This window comes from Electrophorus electricus, chromosome 9 (assembly GCF_013358815.1).
Source record: "Electrophorus electricus isolate fEleEle1 chromosome 9, fEleEle1.pri, whole genome shotgun sequence".
Classification (NCBI taxonomy): Eukaryota; Metazoa; Chordata; class Actinopteri; order Gymnotiformes; family Gymnotidae; genus Electrophorus; species Electrophorus electricus.
In genome coordinates, this window is record NC_049543.1 from 25,731,502 (window position 1) to 25,756,501 (window position 25,000).

Genomic DNA, 25,000 nt, shown 5'->3' on the forward strand with positions numbered 1-25,000 from the left:
AGAGGAGATAGAGACAGAGAGGAGAGAGAGAGAGAGAGAGAGAGAGAGAGAGAGAGAGAGAAACAGAGAGAGAGAGAGAGAGGGGGTGAGAGAGAGAGAGAGAGAGAGAGAGACAGAGAGAGACAGAGAGAGAGAGAGAGAGAGAGAGAGAGAGAGACAGACAGAGAGAGACAGAGAGAGAGAGACAGAGAGAGAGACAGAGAGAGAGAGAGAGAGAGAGACAGACAGAGAGAGACAGAGAGAGAGAGAGACAGAGAGAGAGAGACAGAGAGAGAGAGAGAGAGAGAGAGAGACAGAGAGAGAGACAGAGAGAGAGAGAGACAGAGAGAGAGAGAGAGAGAGACAGAGAGAGAGAGACAGAGAGAGAGAGAGAGAGACAGAGAGAGAGAGAGAGAGAGACAGAGAGAGAGAGAGAGAGAGAGAGAGACAGAGAGAGAGAGAGAGAGAGAGAGAGAGAGAGAGACAGAGAGAGAGAGAGAGAGAGAGACAGAGAGAGAGAGAGAGAGAGAGAGACAGAGAGAGACAGAGAGAGAGAGAGAGAGAGAGAGAGAGAGAGAGAGAGAGAGAGAGAGAGAGAGACAGAGAGAGAGAGAGAGAGAGACAGAGAGAGACAGAGAGAGAGAGAGAGGGGCCATGTTTGAAACTTCAACAATATGGCCGTCGTCATGGTTGGTGGAACAGGAGCAGGTTGCCATGGCAACCCCGACAGGCTGCAGCAGTGCTAGGTGCTGCCTCTGTGGATGCAAACCTGTCGAGTGACTTTCCAAGAAACCAGGAAAGAGATATCCAACCATGCCAGGATATGTGGCTCTGTCTGCCTCTCTCTCTCGCAATCCTCCACGTTCTCTTTACGTAGCTTATCTTATCTGTGACGGCGCACTGCTGACACCTCAAGGTGATATGTTCCACATTGACAGACAAAGTTATTAATGAAGGCAATAAACACACTGCATAGACTCAAGGCAGTAAAGAGTGTCTGTGTGTGTGTGTGTGTGTGTGTGTGTGTGTGTGTGTGTGTGTGTGTGTGTGTGTGAGTGTGTGTGTGAGTGTGTGTGTGTGTGTGTGTGAGTGTGTGTGAGTGTGTGTGTGTGTGTGAGTGTGTGTGTGTGTGTGTGTGTGTGTGTGGGTGTGGGTGTGTGTGTGTGAGTGTGTGTGTGTGTGAGTGTGTGTGTGTGAGAGTGTGTGTGTGTGAGTGTGGGTGTGTGTGTGTGTGTGTGTGTGGGTTTGTGGGTGTGTGAGTGTGTGTGTGTATTTTCATCCAAGTAGAGCAGTAGTAATGTTTGCTCACCTCCTCACAGCTCCTCAGATAACGGGACATTTCTGCCCCGTCCGGCCTCCCTGTCCGGATAAGACCACACTATACATGCTGCCCTGACCAGCACTGTCGAAGGCTGCTGCACGTTAAATAGAACTCATGCAGTGAGATGCAGTGAGACGTAGCGAGACCCAGCGAGACATAGTGAGACTCACTAGCTACTTCACAGCACTACGACCTCGCTGACCCAGGAAGGCTGTTTAAACTGTTTTTGTTGTTGTTATTTTTGTAAACATTTGTTTATTTACATATAATTTACATATAATCAACTTTCCCATCTGACCTTATTAACACTGTTATTGATTAGAGATGAGTATTAATATCGTGTGTAAAAAGGCCATGTGGTCAATGAGGAGCATCGTGTGCCTTTATTATCATTTAAGATTTCTGTAATTTAAGATTTCTGTAATCACTTGGTTTACACTGAAATGTCCAGAAGAATCATCTCAACATTGTTTATTCAGTCTAAATCACTGGCCTTGCTCACGCGGACTTTCATAATGTGTGGTGATACCCAGAAAGCATACTGACCCTGACTGACCCAGTCCCTCCATGTCACGGTATAAACCATTTGACCATTTGTCAGACATCGTATGTTATCAGATCAAATCAAAATTTATATCTGTTGCGTTTTTACAACAGATACAACAGGTCACAAAGCAGCTTTACAAATGTCCATGTCAAGCCCCCAGAGAGCAAGCCAAGGGTGACAGTGATGAGGAAAAACTGCCTAGAGCACGAGGAAGAAACCTGGAGAGGAACCGAGACTCACGGAGGGGAGGCATCCTCCTCTGGCCGACAACAGACACCGCAATACTAACAATTTACAGCAAAAAATAAATAAAAACTGAAAAATGTAAGCAATTAATGTCTGTTATGTTAGCAGTCTTTTGTTTAAGTTAGCACACGTTTGAGTTAGTTTTCGCCCGTTAAGACTCAGTTTGAGTCTTTTCTCCTGAACAGCCCACTATCAACAGCCCGCGTCTCCCTCCTGGGTTTAAATCTGAGTTCTCAGTGGTGAAAATTAACAGATGGAGGAATTTTTTCATACCCCATGGGTATAAGGTTCTAACGTTTGTGATACATGTTATTTTTATGATACTAGATTTAAAATGTGAGCTTTATTGTATGTTTTGTGGATGTGGTTGGTGTTTTGTTTTTATTCTTGTGTTATATGTTAATCTGCCTGCCTGTAAACCCGCACGGAGCTGAACGGGACTGATTCTTCTCTCCTCCAGCTTCTCCCACTCTCTGTCTCTCTTCTGTTATTTTTCTGTTATTTTTCTGAATATCTGCATATTCTGTTTGGTGATCTTACCATAATGTTTAGAAGCAGATAGCCGGAAGGAGAAGCAGACAGACAGTCCTTTCTCGGTCCTCTGTGGACCGCCCTTTAAGGTCATCTGTTCTTCGTTCTTGCCCAGTTTGACTGACAGGTCCTTGATCCACTGGGAGCTTGATGTTGCTTATGCATATTTGAACTGAAGAAAATGGATTAGAACCTTTTCTATAGGTGTGATTGTATGTGAGCTATAAGTCCTCTCTAAATAGTGCATGGGAGGAGAGAGAGCATTTATACCAGAAGAATATTCCTGCCAGCACTTTAGTATGTCACATTACATAAAATACATATATGACGAGACCTTGGTCATTAAATATAAATGACATTTTGGCTACAGACTCTGGTTCGTCGAATGTGCTCATGTTTCTGGATCTTACTGACGCCTTTCACACAAAATGTAACGACATTTTAATCCATAGACTCGAAAATCTGGTTTGCGTTACTGATCGTGCACTTAAAAAGTTCAAATGTAGCTTTACTGGTGGGTTTCTCACGGTGTTCCACAGGGCTCAGTTATTGGTCCACTACATTTGTTATTTACATGCACCACCTTGGCAGTGTGATTAGAGAGATGGTCTACTGTTTCACTGCTGCACAAACACACACACACGGAGCACTCAAACATCCGGCCACCTACTGCCTTAGTTGCTAGAAATTGTTCTGAAATTAAATAAAGTTAGAATCTGTACTAATGGATTTTCTAACCACACTTAAGAAAATTGGTGGTCACAGAAATAATTAGAACCTTGGAGAATTTTTAGATTCTTTTCTCTCATTCGGTTACAATGTTAAAAATGTGGATAAAACTGCTTTCTTATATATTAAGCACATTTTATATTTTAGAATTCTATCCAAAGTAAGTGAGATTGTGATTCTTGTCTTTACCTCTAGACTCAACTTAGAGTTATTTGATTCAGTTTGATCTATTTTACCGTTCATCCTTATTTTGTTGTGTAAGCGACCTTGGGTGTCTCAAGTCGAAATTATTATTGTTGCTGTGGTTGTTGTTGTTACTATTCTGTGCTTGTAGTTTTCTATATCCTAGACCAGAGTCATATGTTTGTTAGAGTAGCCTGTCTGTCACACTGTAAAACATAGTTGAGCCTTTATCGTATCAGTGGTCAAATCAAAATGAGTATTCTATGAAATATGGTTATGGCTTGTCCTTTGTTTGTCAGTGAACTTAGTGCATCCGTTTCAGACATTTTTACCGATGCCTGAGCGATCGATGCAGCCACACGTTTAAGTAGCAGGAGGTGGTATTGCTGTGATCACTCTCAACCGTGGAGCAGGACACATTAGCGTCACGCCACCACTGGAAAACATTCATTTTCATTACTGTACTTTCTGTGTCATACCTGCTGGGCCCCACCACCTCCCACCCAGCACAGAGGAAGCATCACGCACCTCGTACCACTAACATCCGGCACGTGGCTTGGCTCACGGAGAGGGTCTCACTCCATTAGCCTGCATGCATCCAGCATGAGTGATAATGTAAAACTAGATAGAAAATAATTTCCATGAGATATTAACTGCTAACAAACACCCCGGGGCTACTGGAGGCCAGTTTGGAAACGAAAGCACCATGATGTTTCTCCAAACACAGCAGCTACTGGAGATCCGATTCCTGGAGAAGAGCGTAGCTCACGGTCCTTGCGTCCTCGCTCTGCGCAGGGGAGGGAGATGTGGACCAGAGTGGGGAGGAAGTGTAGCCAGGTAGAACGTCACTGAATCAGTTTAGGGAAATGAGCTGAGTGGAAAAAGCCATGAGATGTGGGCACTGCCCTCCAAACAGCCAGGCGCTCTTTGAACAGGCCTCTCGAGAGCAGAGCGGGCTTCCGTTCGGTGATGTGAGCTGGCCGGCAGGCGGCCAGAACCGACGGTCGAGTGGCTGCACTGCACTAATCGCTGGTCTTTTCATTAGCCCAGAGAGCTGAAAGTGCCGTTTCCCGTGTGGTTTTGAAATGGCCACCAGTTTAATAAAAATGGATCACTTCTGCTGTTAGCGTGTTAATACGGGGAGGCAAACAGATGTCAACATTCAGGAGTGATTTAAGACACGCTGAGATCTCTGAGTCCATACAAGAGTCTGAAGATTTGTCAATTGCCTCAATCTCTATTTCTATATTTCACACACTCTTCCTCTCTTTGCTCCCCCTCATGTAAGCCTTTTACTTAAAGGTACACAGTTATGCAGAGTAACTGGAGTTTTTTTAATGGGGGGGAAAACATTACTGAACACTTAAGAGTTATAACCACAAGATTGAGATATAACCACAAGATTGAGATATAACCACTAGAGTGAGATATAACCACAAGATTGAGATATAACCACAAGATTGAGATATAACCACTAGAGTGAGATATAACCACAAGATTGAGATATAACCACTAGAGTGAGATATAACCACAAGATTGAGATATAACCACTAGAGTGAGATATAACCACTAGAGTCCCAGGCAGAAGATGGTGGTGGGTTCAACCCCAGGCTGAAGTGCCCTCCCTGGTTACCCACCTGCACGACTGCCGTCCCCCATAATGCCTCTGTCAGCCGTGTTTCCACCGCAGCGATGCAAATGCACCCCAGCACAAACTCCGACGGTGAGGACAGCTTGTAGCCCGTCGCCTCACGCTGTCAACCAACAAAGAGCGCTATGACAACAAAACATTCCTCTGTCGCCCGGTGACATCGAAGTACCTCCTACAGTGCCCCCGGGGGGCCCTAGTGAGCCCGTCTTTTCCCTGACACAAGCAGCGTACGTATCTGCCGTGACAAATGACTGTGCCACTTGTTTTATGGTCTATAAACAGCACAGTAGGTCTGTAGGAAGGGATGGTGGGACGCAGCGTCGTCTCTCCTGTAGGGCCAACGTGCAGGTTTGTGTCGTCTTTCCTGTGCAGGGGGGAGGCCCCTGACCTGGGCAACGGCTGGAGGTCATGCACAGCTCAGTCAGGGATGGCTATGGATTTCTGATGCCACTGGGTTTCATCTTGGGTTTTGGGTGGGTCTTGGTTCAGGAACAGCCACACATGACTTCCTAAATCAGGTTTACTCCAGAGATTACTCCAGAGAGATTACTCCAGAGATTACCACAAACATTAATCCAGAGATTACCACAGAGATTACTCCAGAGATTACCACAGAGATTACCACAGAGATTACTCCAGATATTACCACAGAGATTACCTCAGAGATTACTCCAGAGAGATTACTCCAGAGATTACCACAAACATTAATCCAGAGATTACCACAGAGATTACTCCAGAGATTACCACAGAGATTACCACAGATATTACTCCAGATATTACCACAGATTACCTCAGAGATTACTCCAGAGAGATTACTCCAGAGATTACCACAGATATTACCACAGATATTACTCCAGAGAGATTACTCCAGAGATTACCACAGAGATTACTCCAGAGATTACCACAGATATTACCACAAACATCACTCCAGAGATTACTCCAGAGATTAACACAAAGATTACTCCAGAGATTACCACAGAGATTACTCCAGAGATTACCAAAGAGCTTTCTCCAGATTACTCCCTATCTAAATGTAACATACCAGACTCTAATATTCATGAATATATTGACAGAACGCTTGCCCCCATCCACTGCCCCCCCCACACACACTTTTTCTATCTCTCTCTCTCTCTCTCTCTCTCTCTCTCTCTCTCTCTCTCTCTCTCTCTCTCCCCCTCTCTCTCTCTCTGTCATATGTCTGCATATGTGAGCTGAGTGGCAGGTCAGGATGTGGAGTGGGAATTGTGTGGATCATCTGTTTTCTTGATCCTGAATCTACCCTGTAGAACCCTGAACGTACTGTAGAACCTTGAATTTACTGTAGAACCCTGAATGTATTGTGGTACCCTGAACATACTGTAGAACCCTGAACGTACTGTAGAACCTTGAATTTACTGTAGAACCCTGAACGTACTGTAGAACCTTGAACTTACTGTGGTACCCTGAACATACTGTAGAACCCTGAACGTACTGTAGAACCTTGAACATACTGTAGAATCCTGAATGTACTGTGGTACCCTGAACGTACTGTAGAACCCTGAACGTACTGTGGTACCCTGAACATACTGTAGAACCCTGAATGTACTGTGGTACCCTGAACATACTGTAGAACCCTGAACATACTGTAGAACCTTGAACATACTGTAGAACCCTGAATGTACTGTGGTACCCTGAACATACTGTAGAACCCTGAATGTACTGTAGAACCCTAAACATACTGTAGTAGCCTGAACGTACTGTAGAACCTTGAACATACTGTAAAACCCTGAATGTACTGTAGAACCTTGAACATACTGTAAAACCCTGAACGTACTGTGGTACCCTGAACGTACTGTAGAACCCTGAATGTGCTCTGGTACCCTGAACATACTGTAGAACCCTGAACGTACTGTAGAACCCTAAACATACTGTAGTAGCCTGAACGTACTGTAGAACCTTGAACATACTGTAGTACCCTGAACGTACTGTGGTACCCTGAACTTACCCTGAAAGTGCAAGACAGTTGTTTAATTAATACAAAACAGCTGTGAAAACCTCTATACTACCACTGTTATGTGTTCTGCTAATTAATTCTGTGAACGAAGCTCTGGCAAATTAGACGTGTTTTAATGAACAAAACGTGTTACATTGAATGATTCACTGAACTATTTAAATTTCATTATTTAATTTTGCTGAGGTGGGAAGCAATTAGATTTTCTCAGTTCAGAAGGTGTCATATGAAATTGTGTAGAGCTTAGTCAAGCTGAGTGTTAATACACACACACACACACAACACACACAAAGAGATGGTTTTGATAGGTCTTTACCGTAGTGCTCACTCTTTCTGTAGTCTGGAGTCAGGGTTGGTGTAAGGTAAGATGTTTCTCTGCTGATTCACACCTGAGAGATCACTGACCTCCACCAATCACTGACCTCCACCAATCACTGACCTCTACCAATCACTGACTTCTACCAATCTCTGACCTCAACCAATCTCTGACCTCCACCAGTGGAGGTGTGTAAGGAGATGCAGCCCTTATGAAGATTTAGTGCAGGGATGATCTTGCCCTGTAAAGTGTCCTTCTCTGTAGTGCCCTACGACTAGACACCAGGGGGCACAATCAAGAGGGTGTAGGCAGATGTAAACGTTAGTCAGTGCCATCTTGAAGGAGCGCCAATAATCCCAAACAGATTAGCGCCTTCACGTGATGTCATCTGACAGTCTGCACTAACATGACACAGATTTTTTAAACTGTGCAGACAAATGCTGACAACAGAGTGTCACTTGTTATAATCTGTTATAACGGCATGTCTGGGAGTGTGAGGGGTTATAATCAGTTATAAAGCCATGTCCATGTTATAAAGGATTACCATTGCTGTCACGGTTGTGTTTGACAGGAGGAATTTATTGAACACACAAATGACTGCAGTTAGCATCACGTCACACAGCATCAGCCATCTTCCAATCTGAAAAGAGCGTGGTGTCATTTAGCACTCTCTCCTCCTCTACCTTCCTGAGAGTCTCTCTCTCTCTCTCTCTCTCTCTCTCTCTCTCTCTCTCTCTCTCTTTCTCTCTCTCTCTCTGTGGCTGATGTGGAGTTTGGGAGGTAATTAGTCTGTAATGATCAAAATCCTTACAAGTGTGTAAAGTGTCGTGCTAATTGCCCGATATCCTGCATGTTAGCAGTATTAGCAGCACAAAAGACCATGAAGGGGAATAATGCCAAACGCTTCCACGCAAGTAAGATCACTTTACACACACACACACACACACACACACACACCTTAAGCACAGTGCAGGTGTTTAGAGCTGGCCTCTGCCGCCTTCTGATACCAGGCACGCCCACTTTAATAACTGACAGTGAGAAGACGAGAGAAATGGAGCTTCTAATCCATCATGGACACTCTGATGTGTTATGATACTCTCCCCTCTGCTCTCGCCGTGAATTATTAACGTGTTTTAAATTACACTCACGTCTTCACATAATTGGAGGAGGAGATGGAGGGAGATGTGTAGTGTGGGTGAGGTAGAGGCATCCATTATGTATGGGCCTGGGGTGATGTGTGTTTGCCTTCACACAGAATTATCTCTGCAACATCTATTAAATGGATGTATTGGCAAATCACTCCTTTTGCGTTTGTCACTCCATGTCCGGTCGGTGCCAAGCAGACTGTGACATACAGACACGGGGAATTCCTCTTTAACAGCTTACTTACCCTGACGGACCACCTGAACATCTACAGGGGTAGGTTCATACGAGAGGCACACCACTGAACATCTACAGGGGTAGGTTCATACGAGAGGCACACCACTGAACATCTACAGGGGTAGGTTCATACGAGAGGCACACCACTGAACATCTACAGGGGTAGGTTCATACGAGAGGCACACCACTGAACATCTACAGGGGTAGGTTCATACGAGAGGCACACCACTGAACATCTACAGGGGTAGGTTCATACGAGAGGCACACCACTGAACATCTACAGGGGTAGGTTCATACGAGAGGGACACCACTGAACATCTACAGGGGTAGGTTCATACGAGAGGCACACCACTGAACATCTACAGGGGTAGGTTCATACGAGAGGGACACCACTGAACATCTACAGGGGTAGGTTCATACGAGAGGCACACCACTGAACATCTACAGGGGTAGGTTCATACGAGAGGCACACCACTGAACATCTACAGGGGTAGGTTCATACGAGAGGCACACCACTGAACATCTACAGGGGTAGGTTCATACGAGAGGCACACCACTGAACATCTACAGGGGTAGGTTCATACGAGAGGCACACCACTGAACATCTACAGGGGTAGGTTCATACGAGAGGCACACCACTGAACATCTACAGGGGTAGGTTCTGGTAAGTTGAGGTGTGTGCTTCCAGTGTTGCTCTACAAACGTTCCTCTAATTCACTGTGCTGTATCTCCAGAGAAGGATGGCCCCAGCACAAGCTGCAGTGCTGCAGTAGTTTACGAAGTCCTGGTCTCTCCTGCTAACGACCTGATCACCAGCATCTGCAGGAGTGTTCTGGTGAAAGGAAGCTGCGTGAGTCAGTATCAATCTCCCATGTGCTCGTCCTGCTGGATTAAAGAGGAGTAAAGTGTCTTCACAAAAATGAAATGTGATGGTTATCAGCACTGATGTGCTATTAAGTCAGTAAAATACTTTAAGCTACTTATAAGCTACTTGATTCTAAAAGTAATGTTATCACTTCTGAAATATCCAGTAATTGCTTTGGTACTTGTTAAAGAAGTAGTGTAATACTGCCCTGTGTGTGTGTGTGTGTGTGTGTATGTGCATGTGTGTGTGTGTGTGTGCGTGTGTGTGTGTGTGTGTGTGTGTGTGTGTGCATGTGTGTGTGAGTGTGTGTGTGTGTATGTGTGTGAGGACGGCTGCTCTAGTGTGTCTGTGTATGTGTGTTTGTGTGCACGTGTGTGTGTGTGTGAGAGAGGACGGCTGCTTTAGTGTGTGTGTGTGTGTGTGAGTGTGTGTGTGAGGACGGCTGCTCTAGTGTGTGTGTGTGTGAGAGTGTGTGTGTGAGTGTGTGTGTGAGGACAGCTGCTCTAGTGTATGTGTGTGTGAGTGTGTGTGTGTGTGTGTGTGTGTGTGTGTGTGTGTGTGAGGACGGCTGCTCTAGTGTGTGTGTGTGTGTGTGTGTGTGTGTGTGTGTGTGTGTGTGAGGACGGCTGCTCTAGTGTGTGTGTGTGTGTGTGTGTGCTGTGTACAGAAAAGTGCTGTATCTTTAGTTCTGAAGACAAATGGTACATGTGCTCCACCTTGAAAGATGTTGAAACAGCACACAGCGAAACATCTGCAGTGTTGTCAGTGTTGGTAGTTTTGTCCTTAAATGGTCACCAGTGTGGCCAGGAGATGAATTATCTCACAAGACCACGGCAGTGCCAGCGCTCACACGTTCCCACCGGCCTCAGAGGGCCCAGGGCTCCGGCTGTCCAGCCAGCAGCGGCATGTTTAGGAGGCTGTGTGTACGACACGCTGAGGTGCGTGTGCGTGTGTGTGTGTGACTGTGTTCTGGCTCTGTGGGTTTTCCAGGACCGTATGTCTCAGTGCTATGCTGTGGGCTGCTACCATATGGTGCCCACAGCCATGCAAGAGCCTCGCTGCCACTCGGGCTTGGCGCGACAGCACCCATGGATACCGGGCACACGTCCTCTGGGTTTGTCTAGTGCTTCCGTAGATGGAGGCGGCAGAGTGTGCGTGTGTGTGTGTGTGTTACCTACACCAGCACTCCACCCAACAAAGCCTCTTGAAGGATGTGTGTGATGTGAAATGTGAGATTTTTCTTTGCTTTGCTGTTCAGTCTCGTCTTCTCCAGTGAAACCTTCCTGTGTGAATACGTATGAGCTTAAAGAGCCTTTACTTTCTGTGCTGAGTAAGAATGCAGACCAAAGCATCTCTCCAGTGCAGACTGAAGTGAGACAGGACTCAGTGCAGTGAAGGTTGATGAGACCATAGTGAAACAGGACTCAGTGCAATGAAGGTTGATGAGACTGTAGTGAGAGAGGACTCAGTGCAGTGAAGGTTGATGAGACTGTAGTGAGACAGCACTCAGTGCAGTGAAGGTTGATAAGACTGAAGTGAGACAGGACTCAGTGCAGTGAAGGTTGATGAGACTTTAGTGAGACAGCACTCAGTGCAGTGAAGGTTGATGAGACTGAAGTGAGACAGGACTCAGTGCAGTGAAGGTTGATGAGACTGTAGTGAGACAGTGAGACTCTGATGCATATGTGTCCCTAAATCCTCCACACACACTTTGATGACACTACATTTGTAGTGTTTGACTATGCCCTTATCCAGAGTGACTTCTCTGTATCACCAGTGTTAGGGTTTAGGGTTAGGGGTTAGAGTTAGGGTTAGTGACTTTGGGAACTGAACTTACTAGGCTTGATGTTGCCATCATCTTGTTTTGTTTGCATGACCTGGTGAGCTGCAGGAGAAACCTCTGAGTATCCTGACAGAGACTTAGAGCTCAGATCCTGTAACTCACTGGTTAAACAAGATGCTCGCAACACAGGGTGATGTGTCCAGTTCCCAGGGGACCATGCATGCCAGTTCAAGTATGTATCCCTCCCCAAGACTGGCACTCTTCTGGAGAACAGGAGCCGCCAACTGCCAGAGATGTCACTTCGGATGAGCTGAAGTGTAAACAGGCAGTTGCCCCGTGCTGAGCGGCATGTCACCCTGTCCCTCTGAAAGCTCCGCCTTGACTGCGACTGTAAAAAGCCGTAATGGTGTGATGCGTTGGACGAAAGTCTCATCCACGTGGCCGTTGATGCCAAACTCAGACAGTGCATGCAGATGTCTGATTGCTCTCAGCACTGAGGAAGTGGGCAGACTTATGAACACTTCCCCCTTAATTAGTACCCCCTCAGCCACCTGACACACATTCATTCTCGACCAATCAGAGATGGCCATGCTCAATGCAGAGCTTCATGAGTCATCGCCTTGACGACAGAGTTACAGTGAATGACAACAAAGGTGTGTTCTTTGTAAATGATCATTTAGTCAAACTTCTGCAGATTCACCACTGGGATCTGTTACATGTAGCTCAGGTTCTCTCAGGTAGCAGCAGGAACACATGTACAGTGAGCGATTGCTTCAGTAGGTGCACCTACTCTGTGGAGATCCACCACACCTGACACCACTACTACACTCTGACCTCAGATGATGGACTGTGAACAATCTTGTGCTCTGTGGAGTCTTGTCCAGGAGTCTCGTGCTCATTGTCACAGCCATTGCTGAGCTCTGTCATAATTCACCTGGTTTCACCAAAGAGCAGGTTGATGCTTTAATTAATTTATACATGAAAATATTATATTTTGAATATGCATATTTATACGTAATACATTTTTGTAAATATTGTTTATGAAGTCACAAATATATCAAAACTCTAAAAATATAGTCATTTATACAGTATATACATACACAAGTTATACAAACATCACCTGCCCTGATTTTAAAGGCACCACTGAAAACGTGGCACAACTGTGCAGTGAACAAGACAATTTACCATCATCTGATTTGATCTTAATCCAGTTTGGTATATTTGGAAATCAGTGATAAACAGAACTTCAGGACTTCAGGACTCCAGGACTCCAGCTGTGTTGGTGTGGGGCTGGTAGGGTAATGGTGTAGGCTGGCCGTCGGGTGACGGTCTGACTGTTGGATGCGTTCGTTGGACTGGATCACTTCTGTGTGTCTTGCCAGTACAGGATTACGCAACCACTCGTAACTGCAGTCCTGCGGCAACAGTCAGTAACATGCTGCTTATAAACCACAAACAACCAAAATTCCCTTAGTGGGTCTTAATATGACTGCGAATGAATAAACCCAAAGGCAGAAACATTCTTCTGTCCCTGCGCATACCTCCAGAGTCAGCGCTGTAACCTGCAGGGATTCTCTTTACGCCACGGTCATCGTAAGATGATATGTGCTGTTTGTTTTTCTTTTTCTGCTGATTTTAGTTGTAAAATCACTCTATCCTTGCCCCTCACTCTCTTGCATTCTCTCTGTCTTCAATTTTCATCTTTTTCCGAATCAAATGAGCTTTACTGGCATGACAAAATCATACTGAATTATCATACTGTGTTTACATATGAGCAGAAGTAACATGTGCACAAACAGTAAAGTTCAAACCCTGATGAAGAACAGTGTAGTAAACACTGTGAATACCCAGACAAACAATGTGTCAATATGTCATACATAAACTGCACTGCAGGGAGAAATATCATCTAATGTAATGTGTCAAATTACTGATGACTCGAAACTCTACCAATCTCTCTGTTTCAATAAATGATAATAAGCACATAAAGTTAAAGTTTTAGCAGTGTGTATATATGAACATGACATAGATGAGTATTGTGTATAGTGAGAGGTGTGGTGTGCCTCCCGCTCTGCAGTTTAGAGGTGCTGTTTCCTTCTCCAAGGATAATTTGTCATTTTTTAGACTGAGGGAGAATTTAAAACATTTGGTGTATACTGTTAAATTTTGCTGTAAAATCTTACCATGAAATATATGGCAACATGTCTCTGTCTGAAAGACTAGTACACCTACCCCACCTCTCGGTGACCACAGTCTTCTCACCACTCCCACACGGACCACACAGTCTTCTCTCTCTGGACAGTCAGGATTGTTTGTATCTGTCTGTTTCTCTGGTCAGATTGTCTTCACTGAGCCTGTACTTGGTGAGGATCTGTCTCTGCTGTGGATCTGTGATGGTTTAAAGATATTCTAATCATTCATATTCTCTGTTTAGTGACCCATAGGTCTGTGGTTTAGAGTTTTGGTGTGATTGTCCCAGTGTTCCATACAGGTGTCTTTGCTGTGTTTGATAGTGTGTTTAACTCTGATTGGACTGCGGTCAGCAGTACTGGACTGAGGCTGCTGTGTGTTGGGTTCAGTAGGTTAGGTCAAAGAACAGAGAGGAGGTCCAGAACAGGGCCCGTGTGGACTGAGAGGAGGTCCAGAACTTGGCCCGTGTGGACAGAGAGGAGGTCCAGAACAGGGCCCGTGTGGACTGAGAGGAGGTCCAGAACAGGGCCCGTGTGGACTGAGAGGAGGTCCAGAACAGGGCCCGTGTGGACAGAGAGGAGGTCCAGAACAAGGCCCGTGTGGACTGAGAGGAGGTCCAGAACAGGGCCCGTGTGGACAGAGAGGAGGTCCAGAACAGGGCCCGTGTGGACTGAGAGGAGGTCCAGAACTTGGCCCGTGTGGACAGAGAGGAGGTCCAGAGCAGGGCCCGTGTGGACTGAGAGGAGGTCCAGAACAGGGCCCGTGTGGACAGAGAGGAGGTCCAGAACAGGGCCCGTGTGGACAGAGAGGAGGTCCAGAACAGGTCTGGGTCCAGTTGGGCTGGTGCTCATGTCTGAGTGACGTGGGAACTGATGAGTGGACTGATGATGTCTGTGAGTAGCTGACTGACTGCATGCTACTGTCCATATAAATACACTTAAAACAAACCAGTAAACTGGAAATGATTCAATCAATAACTTGTCCTGGGTGGCCTTTTTAAGACAAAACAGGACTGCCCTTTTAAAAAACAAACAAACAACTAGTTTTTAATGTGTGTGTTGTTATAAGCTGGTAGGGTTCTTCTTTGAATTAAAGATATTCCTTTCTCAAGAAGAGATGAAAAATGCCATTTCAAATGTACAAAATTAGCCATTTGTAAAGGACAGCCTGCAAAGGTCAAAGCCCCAGGAAACCTGTCTGTGATTGCTGAGTCATTAGATCAGATCTGGTTTTGTTATTGAGTCATTAACTCAGAGCTGGTTTTGTTTTTGCTGAGTCATTAACTTAGAGCTGGTTTTGTTTTTGCTGAGTCATTATATCAGTTCTGGTTTTGGTATTGCTGAGTCATTAAATCAGTGTTGGTATTTACAGTAGCCCTACTCATGACAGACGCCTGCATAACCCTTACCCTAACACTAACCCTAACACCTAACCCTAACCCCTAACCCCTAACCCTAACACCTAACCCTAAGCCTAGGGCCTGACTGCACCTGTCAAACAGATGATGTCACGTAGCACTCATAACTTCCTGAACCCCTAACTCTAAGCCCTAACCTTAAACCCTAACCCCTAACCCCAACCCCTAACCCTAACCCCTAATCCTAACTCCTAACCCTAAACCCTAAATCCTAACCCTAACCCTTGAGCAGTCTCTTCAGGTCTGAACAAACATTGGAGGTCAAAGCACACTAGTGACTGTGATCATTCACCAGATCAGTTGTAGGTTTGTATGAGATATTTCCTGGTGTTGTGAGGTGTTATGAGGTGTCGGGGGTGTTGTATGTTGTTCCTGGCATGGCAGTGTTGGGTTCTTAGACTGATGTAAAAACATCTTTATTAGACTATTCAGACCGAACCCTCAGTTATCAGACCTCAGGATTGTTCACTGACTTTCGCTGGTGTTGTGAGCAGCGATTTTTTCATTTTTCTGTCTTGTTTCTTTTTTCATTAAACCATTGCTAGATGTTTACTCTAGCACTCAAGTTTTGGACCGTAGAAAAATCTTGAATAATTTGCCTCGTTCCCAGGGGCTTTGAAAGTTCAGCCCATAGCAACTTACTCTGCTGCTTCATCAACATCTCACACTCACAGCTGCTAAAGTCCACTGGATGTGACTTCAGGCTTTTGGTTCATACACACTATCTCTGAAATGCCCATGGATATGCCATTCCTGTGGTCACAGAGAGAAGACAAGTCTTGGTTTCCAGGTGCTCTTCTGTGTTGCTCCTGTCCACATTAGAGCACGCGGTGTCCCTTGGCATTGTGGTTTTGCTCTTTAATGAGTGTTTGCTGACCGAGGTGTTTTGTGATAATGGTTCGCTGTGTGCTGAGGTAAAAGTCATGTCTCAACCAGCCTCGTGAGTTGATTGTGCCTTAATTTCAGATCTTTCTCACCCTACTGTGGAGAAATAAAGTTTTATGTCTTTCTAGACAGGCTGAATAAAGCTTAATATGTTTTTTGAGTAAATCTCTGTATTTGAGGGTTGGTGATTGCTCAACAGTAATGCGGAACAGTTGTGTGTGATTTGCGGCTCTACGTTCCATTTAAAACGCGCACCACTGCTGTGAGATCGGCGCGGAATTTCACAGAGACGTCCGAGTGATGGTCGTCCCGTCGGGCTCTAGAGCAGACCGCAGGTAACGCCTCTCTCTGGGACGCCACTCCTCAACAGAAATTCAGAATGTATTTACCCTTTCTTTTCACGTCTTACGTTTAGGCCCATTATCACATGCTCAAGCAGACAGAGAAAAGCTGCTACTGCCAAACAGTTCTGTGTGTGTCCCATGAGTACTTGTGAGAAAGCGAAAAGGCATTTGAATGGGCAACATCGCGCAGGTGTTGCTCTGGTGGAATGCCTGCTTTTCTTTCTCCTGCCCCCTCGCCTCTCTTAAGAAGTGTTTGCTTGAGTTTTTGTTTGTTTGTTTGTTTGTTTGTTATCCTCTTACTCTCGTTTTATGATTTTGATTTGTTTTACTTCCACTCTGACATCCATGTCTGCCCCGGGATGTCTGTCACAAACTGCAGTCCAACGTTGTGACAAGGCTTTTTTTGGTTCCTTCCCGTGCCCTTATGACCTTGTTTCCCTGCCTTTCTTTTGTTCTGTTCTTTCCTTCAAGGTCTGGCGCACCTGACACTAAGCAACCAAGGTATGGCTTCCCTCTTTGGTTTTTATATTCGGGGGGTCTCGGTTCCTCTGCCCACTGATCTTCTATCAGTCCTCCTTCTGTCATTTTCCCCGCCCATTCTCTTTTCTCTCTGCCTCTTCTTTTCTTATCTTTTGTCCTTCATCCATTTTCCCGTTTGACCTTTCCTCCGCATTGCTCCACCTCTCTCCTCTCCCTCTCCTATCATCTTCTCCGGTTTATTTGTGACCCCGCCCTCCCATCCCATTGTGTTTCTGTAACTCCGCCCTGTTCCTCCATACCCTTGCCCTGATCTCTGGCCTTTCTCCTGAAGAACGTCCTCTGACAGTGGCCCCTCCCACCGAAGGTAACGCTTCTTTCCGTTGGGTATTTATTTGTTTTTTCCCACTGTTTTGCTTGCCTGAGTTGTGACAGTGTTTGCAATGATGCTGTGATGTGAAATGTCACCTGCTGCTGAGATGTTGGTACCCAGAATCTGTGGCGTTTGTGTCCAGAATGCACAGAGTTCCTCCAAACCTCTCTGTTGTCATTCTCATTGTTTGGCATTTGACTGTAGGTAGTTTACAACAGTGTCTTCGCTGCTAGAAGGTTTACAGCAGGGTCAGGTGAGCGTTACAGTCCTACAGGAGTTCAGAACATCTCCGACTTGTTTACACTGAAGCGGTGCACCTCCTCGTAAGCAGAGCCTGGGCCTACATGTGTCTTACATTCACTGTACCTGGTGTCACTTTGTGCTGCTGTGCTCTTGCTGATGAATAAGGAATCAGATCGGTTGGAGTATAAGGATTTCCAGGGGTTTTTTCCACTCTTGTGTTTGTCTCTCTCTCTCCCTCCCTCTCTCTCCCTCTCTCCCTCCCTCCCTCCCTCCCTCCCTCTCTCTCTCTCGTCATCTGACCTTTAGCTGTGATCTTTCTCCACGTGCACACCTGTTCACGGGCCCCACGCTAGCCGCCTGCTACAGCCGTAAGGTCATCTGGGGACATGTGTCAGAGAGATTCTCCGAAACCTGATTGGCTGGAGAGCTGGATGACCTTTTCCCTGAACCTTCTCTCTCTCTTTCACTCTTCTGTCTCTTTTTCTCCCTTGCTCTCTTTATCCACCCCTCTCTCTCTCCTCTGCCTCTTCTACTGCTCTCTGAATATACATCTTTCTCACTTCCTCCATATCACAATCAGTCTGTCCACCACCAGCACCACCAGCACCACCAGCACCACCACCACCACCAGCACCACCAGCACCACCCTTCTTACCCCCTTCGCCATGCGTCGTGCTTTCACACTGCACAGCGTGTAACTTATCGTAACTCATGCATTCCATCAGAAGCATGAACTCATCATTTCTGACACAACTGTGCTATTTTAACAAACACAACCAAACAAAACCAAACCCTTTTAAACACAAACAAAACCAAACCCTTTTAAAACCAAACAAAGCCAAACCCTTTTAAAACCAAACAAAGCCAAACCCTTTTAAAACCAAAGCCAAACCCTTTTAAACCAAACAAAGCCAAACCCTTTTAAAACCAAACAAAGCCAAACCCTTTCCTCTGGTGTTTGTCAGCCTTGAATGCCGTGAGTGGTGAAGGAACTGGAGAAATCTTCATAAATACACAAAAGGGCTCTAGATGTAGGATTCCTGTCACCTCCATCTCTTTATGGAGGCTGGGTGGGGTAACCTCCATCTCTTTATGGAGGCTGGGTGGGGTAACCTTCATCTCTTTATGGAGGCTGCGTGGGGTAACCTCCATCTCTTTATGGAGGCTGGGTGGGGTAACCTCCATCTCTTTATGGAGGCTGGGTGGGGTAACCTCCATCTCTTTATGGAGGCTGGGTGGGGTAACCTCCATCTCTTTATGGAAGTATAGAATCTGGTATTACCTTTTTAACCATGATGGGATTTACAGCTCCACATCAAATTAAAAATTAAGATTCTTTTACAGAGATTCATAATTTCTTTGTTGAATAAAAACAATAGACAATTATATACAGTAATTAAAGGTGTCTCAGTGGTTAAGGCACTCAGTGAGTAATCAGAAGGTTGCCAGTTCAAACCCCACCACTGCCAGGTTGCCACTGTTGGACCCCTGACCCTTAACCTCAATTACTCAAGTTGTGGTCAGTCGTAATTGTAAACCGCGTTCTATTAAAAGCATCAGATAGATGGTGTAAATGAAAAAAGAAGATAAAGAACCTTAAGACCAAAAACCATGAAATCATGTAGCTGAGAGACAACAGTAATTAAATCCAGTTGTACAGAGAGAAATGAAATAAAAAGCATAATGAGGATTATGAATTAAATAAATGAAGACACAATCAGGAAAAGCAAGAACATTACATCTTGACAAAATGAAAACCTGAAGCATTGCTGAACAAATATTTGTACAAGTCTTTGTAGAATTGTGGAATTCCAGAGATGATGCGACAAAATCTACAAGCAGCACAACAGAAACAACTATGTAACCAGGAACAGTGTACATGTGTAACAGGACAGTGTACATATGCAATAGAACAGCGCACATGAGTAATAGAACAGTGTACATGTGTAATAGAACAGTGCACATGTGTAATAGAACAGTGTACATATGTAACAGGACAGTGTTTATATTCAATAGAACAGTGTACATGTGTAATAGAACAGTGCACATGTGTAACAGAACAGTGTACATATGTAACAGGACAGTGTTTATATACAATAGAACAGTGCACATGTGTAATAGAACAGTGTACATGTGTAATAGAACAGTGTACATGTGTAACAGGACAGTGATTATATACAATAGAACAGTGCACATGTGTAATAGAACAGTGTACATGTGTAATAGAACAGTGCACATGTGTAACAGGACAGTGTTTATATACAATAGAACAGTGCACATGTGTAATAGAACAGTGTACATGTGTAATAGAACAGTGTAGATGTGTAACAGGACAGTGTTTATATACAATAGAACAGTGCACATGTGTAATAGAACAGTGCACATATACAATAGATCAGTGCACATGTGTAATAGAACAGTGCACATGTGTAATAGAACAGTGTACATATGTAACAGGACAGTGTTTATATTCAATAGAACAGTGTACATGTGTAATAGAACAGTGCACATGTGTAACAGAACAGTGTACATATGTAACAGGACAGTGTTTATATACAATAGAACAGTGCACATGTGTAATAGAACAGTGTACATGTATAACAGGACAGTGTTTATATGCAATAGAACAGTGCACATGTGTAATAGAACAGTGTACATATGTAACAGGACAGTGTTTATATACAATTGAACCATGTACATGTGTAATAGAACTGTGTACATGTCTAATAGAACAGTGTACATATGTAACAGGACAGTGTTTATATACAATAGAACAGTGCACATATGTAACAGGACAGTGTTTATATACAATAGAACAGTGTACATGTGTAATAGAACAGTGTACATGTGTAACAGGACAGTGTTTATATACAATGCAACAGTGTACATGTGTAATGGAACAGTGCACATGTGTAACAAAACAGTGTACATATGTAACAGGACAGTGTTTATATACAATAGAACAGTGCACATGTGTAATAGAACAGTGTACATGTGTAATAGAACAGTGCATATGTGTAACAGGATAGTGTTTATTTACAATAGAACAGTGTACATGTGTAATAGAACAGTGCCTATGTGTAACAGAACAGTACATATGTAACAGGACAATGTTTATATACAATAGAACAGTGCACATGTGTAATAGAACAGTGTTTATATACGATAGAACAGTGCACATGTGTAATAGAACAGTGTACATGTGTAATAGAACTGTGTACATGTGTAATAGAACTGTGTACATATGCAATAGAACAGTGTACATGTGTAATAGAACAGTGCACATGTGTAATAGAACAGTGTACATGTGTAACAGGACAGTGTTTATATGCAATAGAACAGTGCACATGTGTAATAGAACAGTGCACATATGCAATAGATCAGTGCACATGTGTAATAGAAGAGCGTGCATATGCAATAGAACAGTGTACATGTGTAATAGAACAGTGCACATGTGTAATAGAACATTGTACATATGTAACAGGACAGTGTTTATATACAATTGAACCATGTACATGTGTAATAGAACTGTGTACATGTCTAATAGAACAGTGTACATATGTAACAGGACAGTGTTTATATACAATAGAACAGTGCACATATGTAACAGGACAGTGTTTATATACAATAGAACAGTGTACATGTGTAATAGAACAGTGTACATGTGTAACAGGACAGTGTTTATATACAATGCAACAGTGTACATGTGTAATGGAACAGTGCACATGTGTAACAAAACAGTGTACATATGTAACAGGACAGTGTTTATATACAATAGAACAGTGCACATGTGTAATAGAACAGTGTACATGTGTAATAGAACAGTGCATATGTGTAACAGGATAGTGTTTATTTACAATAGAACAGTGTACATGTGTAATAGAACAGTGCCTATGTGTAACAGAACAGTACATATGTAACAGGACAATGTTTATATACAATAGAACAGTGCACATGTGTAATAGAACAGTGTTTATATACGATAGAACAGTGCACATGTGTAATAGAACAGTGTACATGTGTAATAGAACTGTGTACATGTGTAATAGAACTGTGTACATATGCAATAGAACAGTGTACATGTGTAATAGAACAGTGCACATGTGTAATAGAACAGTGTACATGTGTAACAGGACAGTGTTTATATGCAATAGAACAGTGCACATGTGTAATAGAACAGTGCACATATGCAATAGATCAGTGCACATGTGTAATAGAAGAGCGTGCATATGCAATAGAACAGTGTACATGTGTAATAGAACAGTGCACATGTGTAATAGAACATTGTACATATGTAACAGGACAGTGTTTATATACAATTGAACCATGTACATGTGTAATAGAACTGTGTACATGTCTAATAGAACAGTGTACATATGTAACAGGACAGTGTTTATATACAATAGAACAGTGCACATATGTAACAGGACAGTGTTTATATACAATAGAACAGTGTACATGTGTAATAGAACAGTGTACATGTGTAACAGGACAGTGTTTATATACAATGCAACAGTGTACATGTGTAATGGAACAGTGCACATGTGTAACAAAACAGTGTACATATGTAACAGGACAGTGTTTATATACAATAGAACAGTGCACATGTGTAATAGAACAGTGTACATGTGTAATAGAACAGTGCATATGTGTAACAGGATAGTGTTTATTTACAATAGAACAGTGTACATGTGTAATAGAACAGTGCCTATGTGTAACAGAACAGTACATATGTAACAGGACAATGTTTATATACAATAGAACAGTGCACATGTGTAATAGAACAGTGTTTATATACGATAGAACAGTGCACATGTGTAATAGAACAGTGTACATGTGTAATAGAACTGTGTACATGTGTAATAGAACTGTGTACATATGCAATAGAACAGTGTACATGTGTAATAGAACAGTGCACATGTGTAATAGAACAGTGTACATGTGTAACAGGACAGTGTTTATATGCAATAGAACAGTGCACATGTGTAATAGAACAGTGCACATATGCAATAGATCAGTGCACATGTGTAATAGAAGAGCGTGCATATGCAATAGAACAGTGTACATGTGTAATAGAACAGTGCACATGTGTAATAGAACATTGTACATATGTAACAGGACAGTGTTTATATACAATTGAACCATGTACATGTGTAATAGAACTGTGTACATGTCTAATAGAACAGTGTACATATGTAACAGGACAGTGTTTATATACAATAGAACAGTGCACATATGTAACAGGACAGTGTTTATATACAATAGAACAGTGCACATGTGTAATAGAACAGTGTACATGTGTAATAGAACAGTGTACATGTGTAACAGGACAGTGTTTATATACAATACAACAGTGTACATGTGTAATGGAACAGTGCACATGTGTAACAAAACAGTGTACATATGTAACAGGACAGTGTTTATATACAATAGAACAGTGCACATGTGTAATAGAACAGTGTACATGTGTAATAGAACAGTGCATATGTGTAACAGGATAGTGTTTATTTACAATAGAACAGTGTACATGTGTAATAGAACAGTGTTTATATACGATAGAACAGTGCACATGTGTAATAGAACAGTGTACATGTGTAACAGAACAGTGCACATGTGTAATAGAACTGTGTACATGTGTAATAGAACTGTGTACATGTGTAATAGAACAGTGTACATATGCAATAGAACAGTGCACATGTGTAATAGAACAGTGTACATGTGTAATAGAACTGTGTACATGTGTAATAGAACTGTGTACATATGCAGTAGAACAGTGTTTATATACAATAGAACAGTGCACATGTGTAATAGAACAGTGTACATGTGTAATAGAACAGCGTACATGTATAACAGGACAGTGTTTATATACAATAGAATAGTGCACATGTGTAATAGAACAGTGTACATGTGTAATAGAACAGTGTACATGTGTAACAGGACAGTGTTTTTATACAATAGAACAGTGCACATGTGTAATAGAACAGTGCACATATGTGATAGGACAGTGTTTATATACAATAGAACAGTGCACATGTGTAATAGAACAGTGCACATGTGTAATAGAACAGTGCATATGTGTAACAGGACTGTTTATTTACAATAGAACAGTGCGCATGTGTAATAGAACAGTGTACATGTGTAATAGAACAGTGTTTATAAATGATAGAACAGTGCACATGTGCAATAGAACAGTGTACATGTGTAATAGAACAGTGCACATGTGTAATAGAATAGTGTACATATGTAACAGAACAGTGTTTATATACAATAGAACAGTGCACATGTGTAATAGAACAGTGTACATATGTAACAGGACAGTGTTTATATACAATAGAACAGTGCACATGTGTAATAGAACAGTGTACATGTGTAACAACAGTACATATGTAACAGAACAGTGTATGCTGTGTACAGTGTACATGTGTAACAGAACAGCATACATGTGTAACAGAACGGTGTACATGTGTAACAGAACAGTGTACATATACTATATAACAGTGTACATGTGTAACAACAGTACATATGTAACGGAACAGTGTACATTGTGTATAGTGTACATCTGTAACAGAACAGTGTACATATACTATATAACAGTGTACATGTGTAATAGTGCAGAACCAGTCCAGGTTTTGGTTCTGTTTCAGCTCTACATCTACATGTACCTGGTGACCTGCTGGAGGTGCTGGGACCTGGAATGGACTAAATCTATTGAGTCCCTCCAAGTCCCAGTGACTCAAAGGACAACACTGGACAACTGGTGATCCCACACCTTCAAATGAATGTCCACTTTTTGAGACTTCATGCTAAAGACCAAGACTGCTCTTCCCCAGTCGGGTCCGGTTTGGTTCTGCCCAGACTGCCCTCCCCCGATCGGTTCCTTGGCCGTGCCCAACTCCCTGATTCAGATGCGGATTCTCATGCTGTCTTTGCCATTTCTCTCGTGTGCTGTCTTCCTCTTTCTCTGTGTGTTTCCCAGCGTGCCTCTCTCCCCACCCGATGGCCAGACCAGCCCTGAAGAAATTGGCCTCGCTGGTAGAATTGGAAATCAGGAATTACAAGGGTTTTTCTTCATTCTTCGCTTTCTGAAATCGTATTTTGACCCGTTTGTTGTCGCTTGAGCCATTCTGACATTCGCAAAACAAGCGGTTATTCGTTACCGCAGCAACGATCTACTGTTTGTTCCGTGTGTGGTGTTTAAACACCGAACAGTGGCTTGGTCACCCCACACTGCGTGGGTTGGGGAGGCAGTTCCAGCAGGGTTAGGCACTAGAGTGTGACCTGTGCGGTACACCACAGGCTGTCCTTCTGAAGGAAGGGCTCAGATTAGCTTTCTCTGTGTCCTCTGATAATCTCGTCTGGTTTGACATCCCGGCGTTGGATTTAGTACCCCACTGTCCTTCCTCCCCACTCTCAGTCATGCTTACCTCCTCTAAAGCAGTTTTTCATTTTTCATTTTTGCCTTTTCACTTATTCATCTAAAACTCCCCTCCCGTCCCTTGAACATGTGTTTTTGATTGGCTGAAGCGTTCATCGTCTCATCCTGCCTGTACTAA

The 25,000-nt window shown here is 43.4% G+C and overlaps 1 protein-coding gene across 1 annotated transcript in view; it reads left to right on the forward strand.

The window, feature by feature from the left end:
* LOC113589578 (neurexin-2-like) overlaps positions 1 to 25,000 on the forward strand; it is a 590,991-nt gene that overhangs the window by 157,184 nt on the left and 408,807 nt on the right. The window contains 1 exon segment of the mRNA XM_035530023.1: positions 16,826 to 16,855. Coding sequence (XP_035385916.1) covers positions 16,826 to 16,855 — 30 coding nt within the window.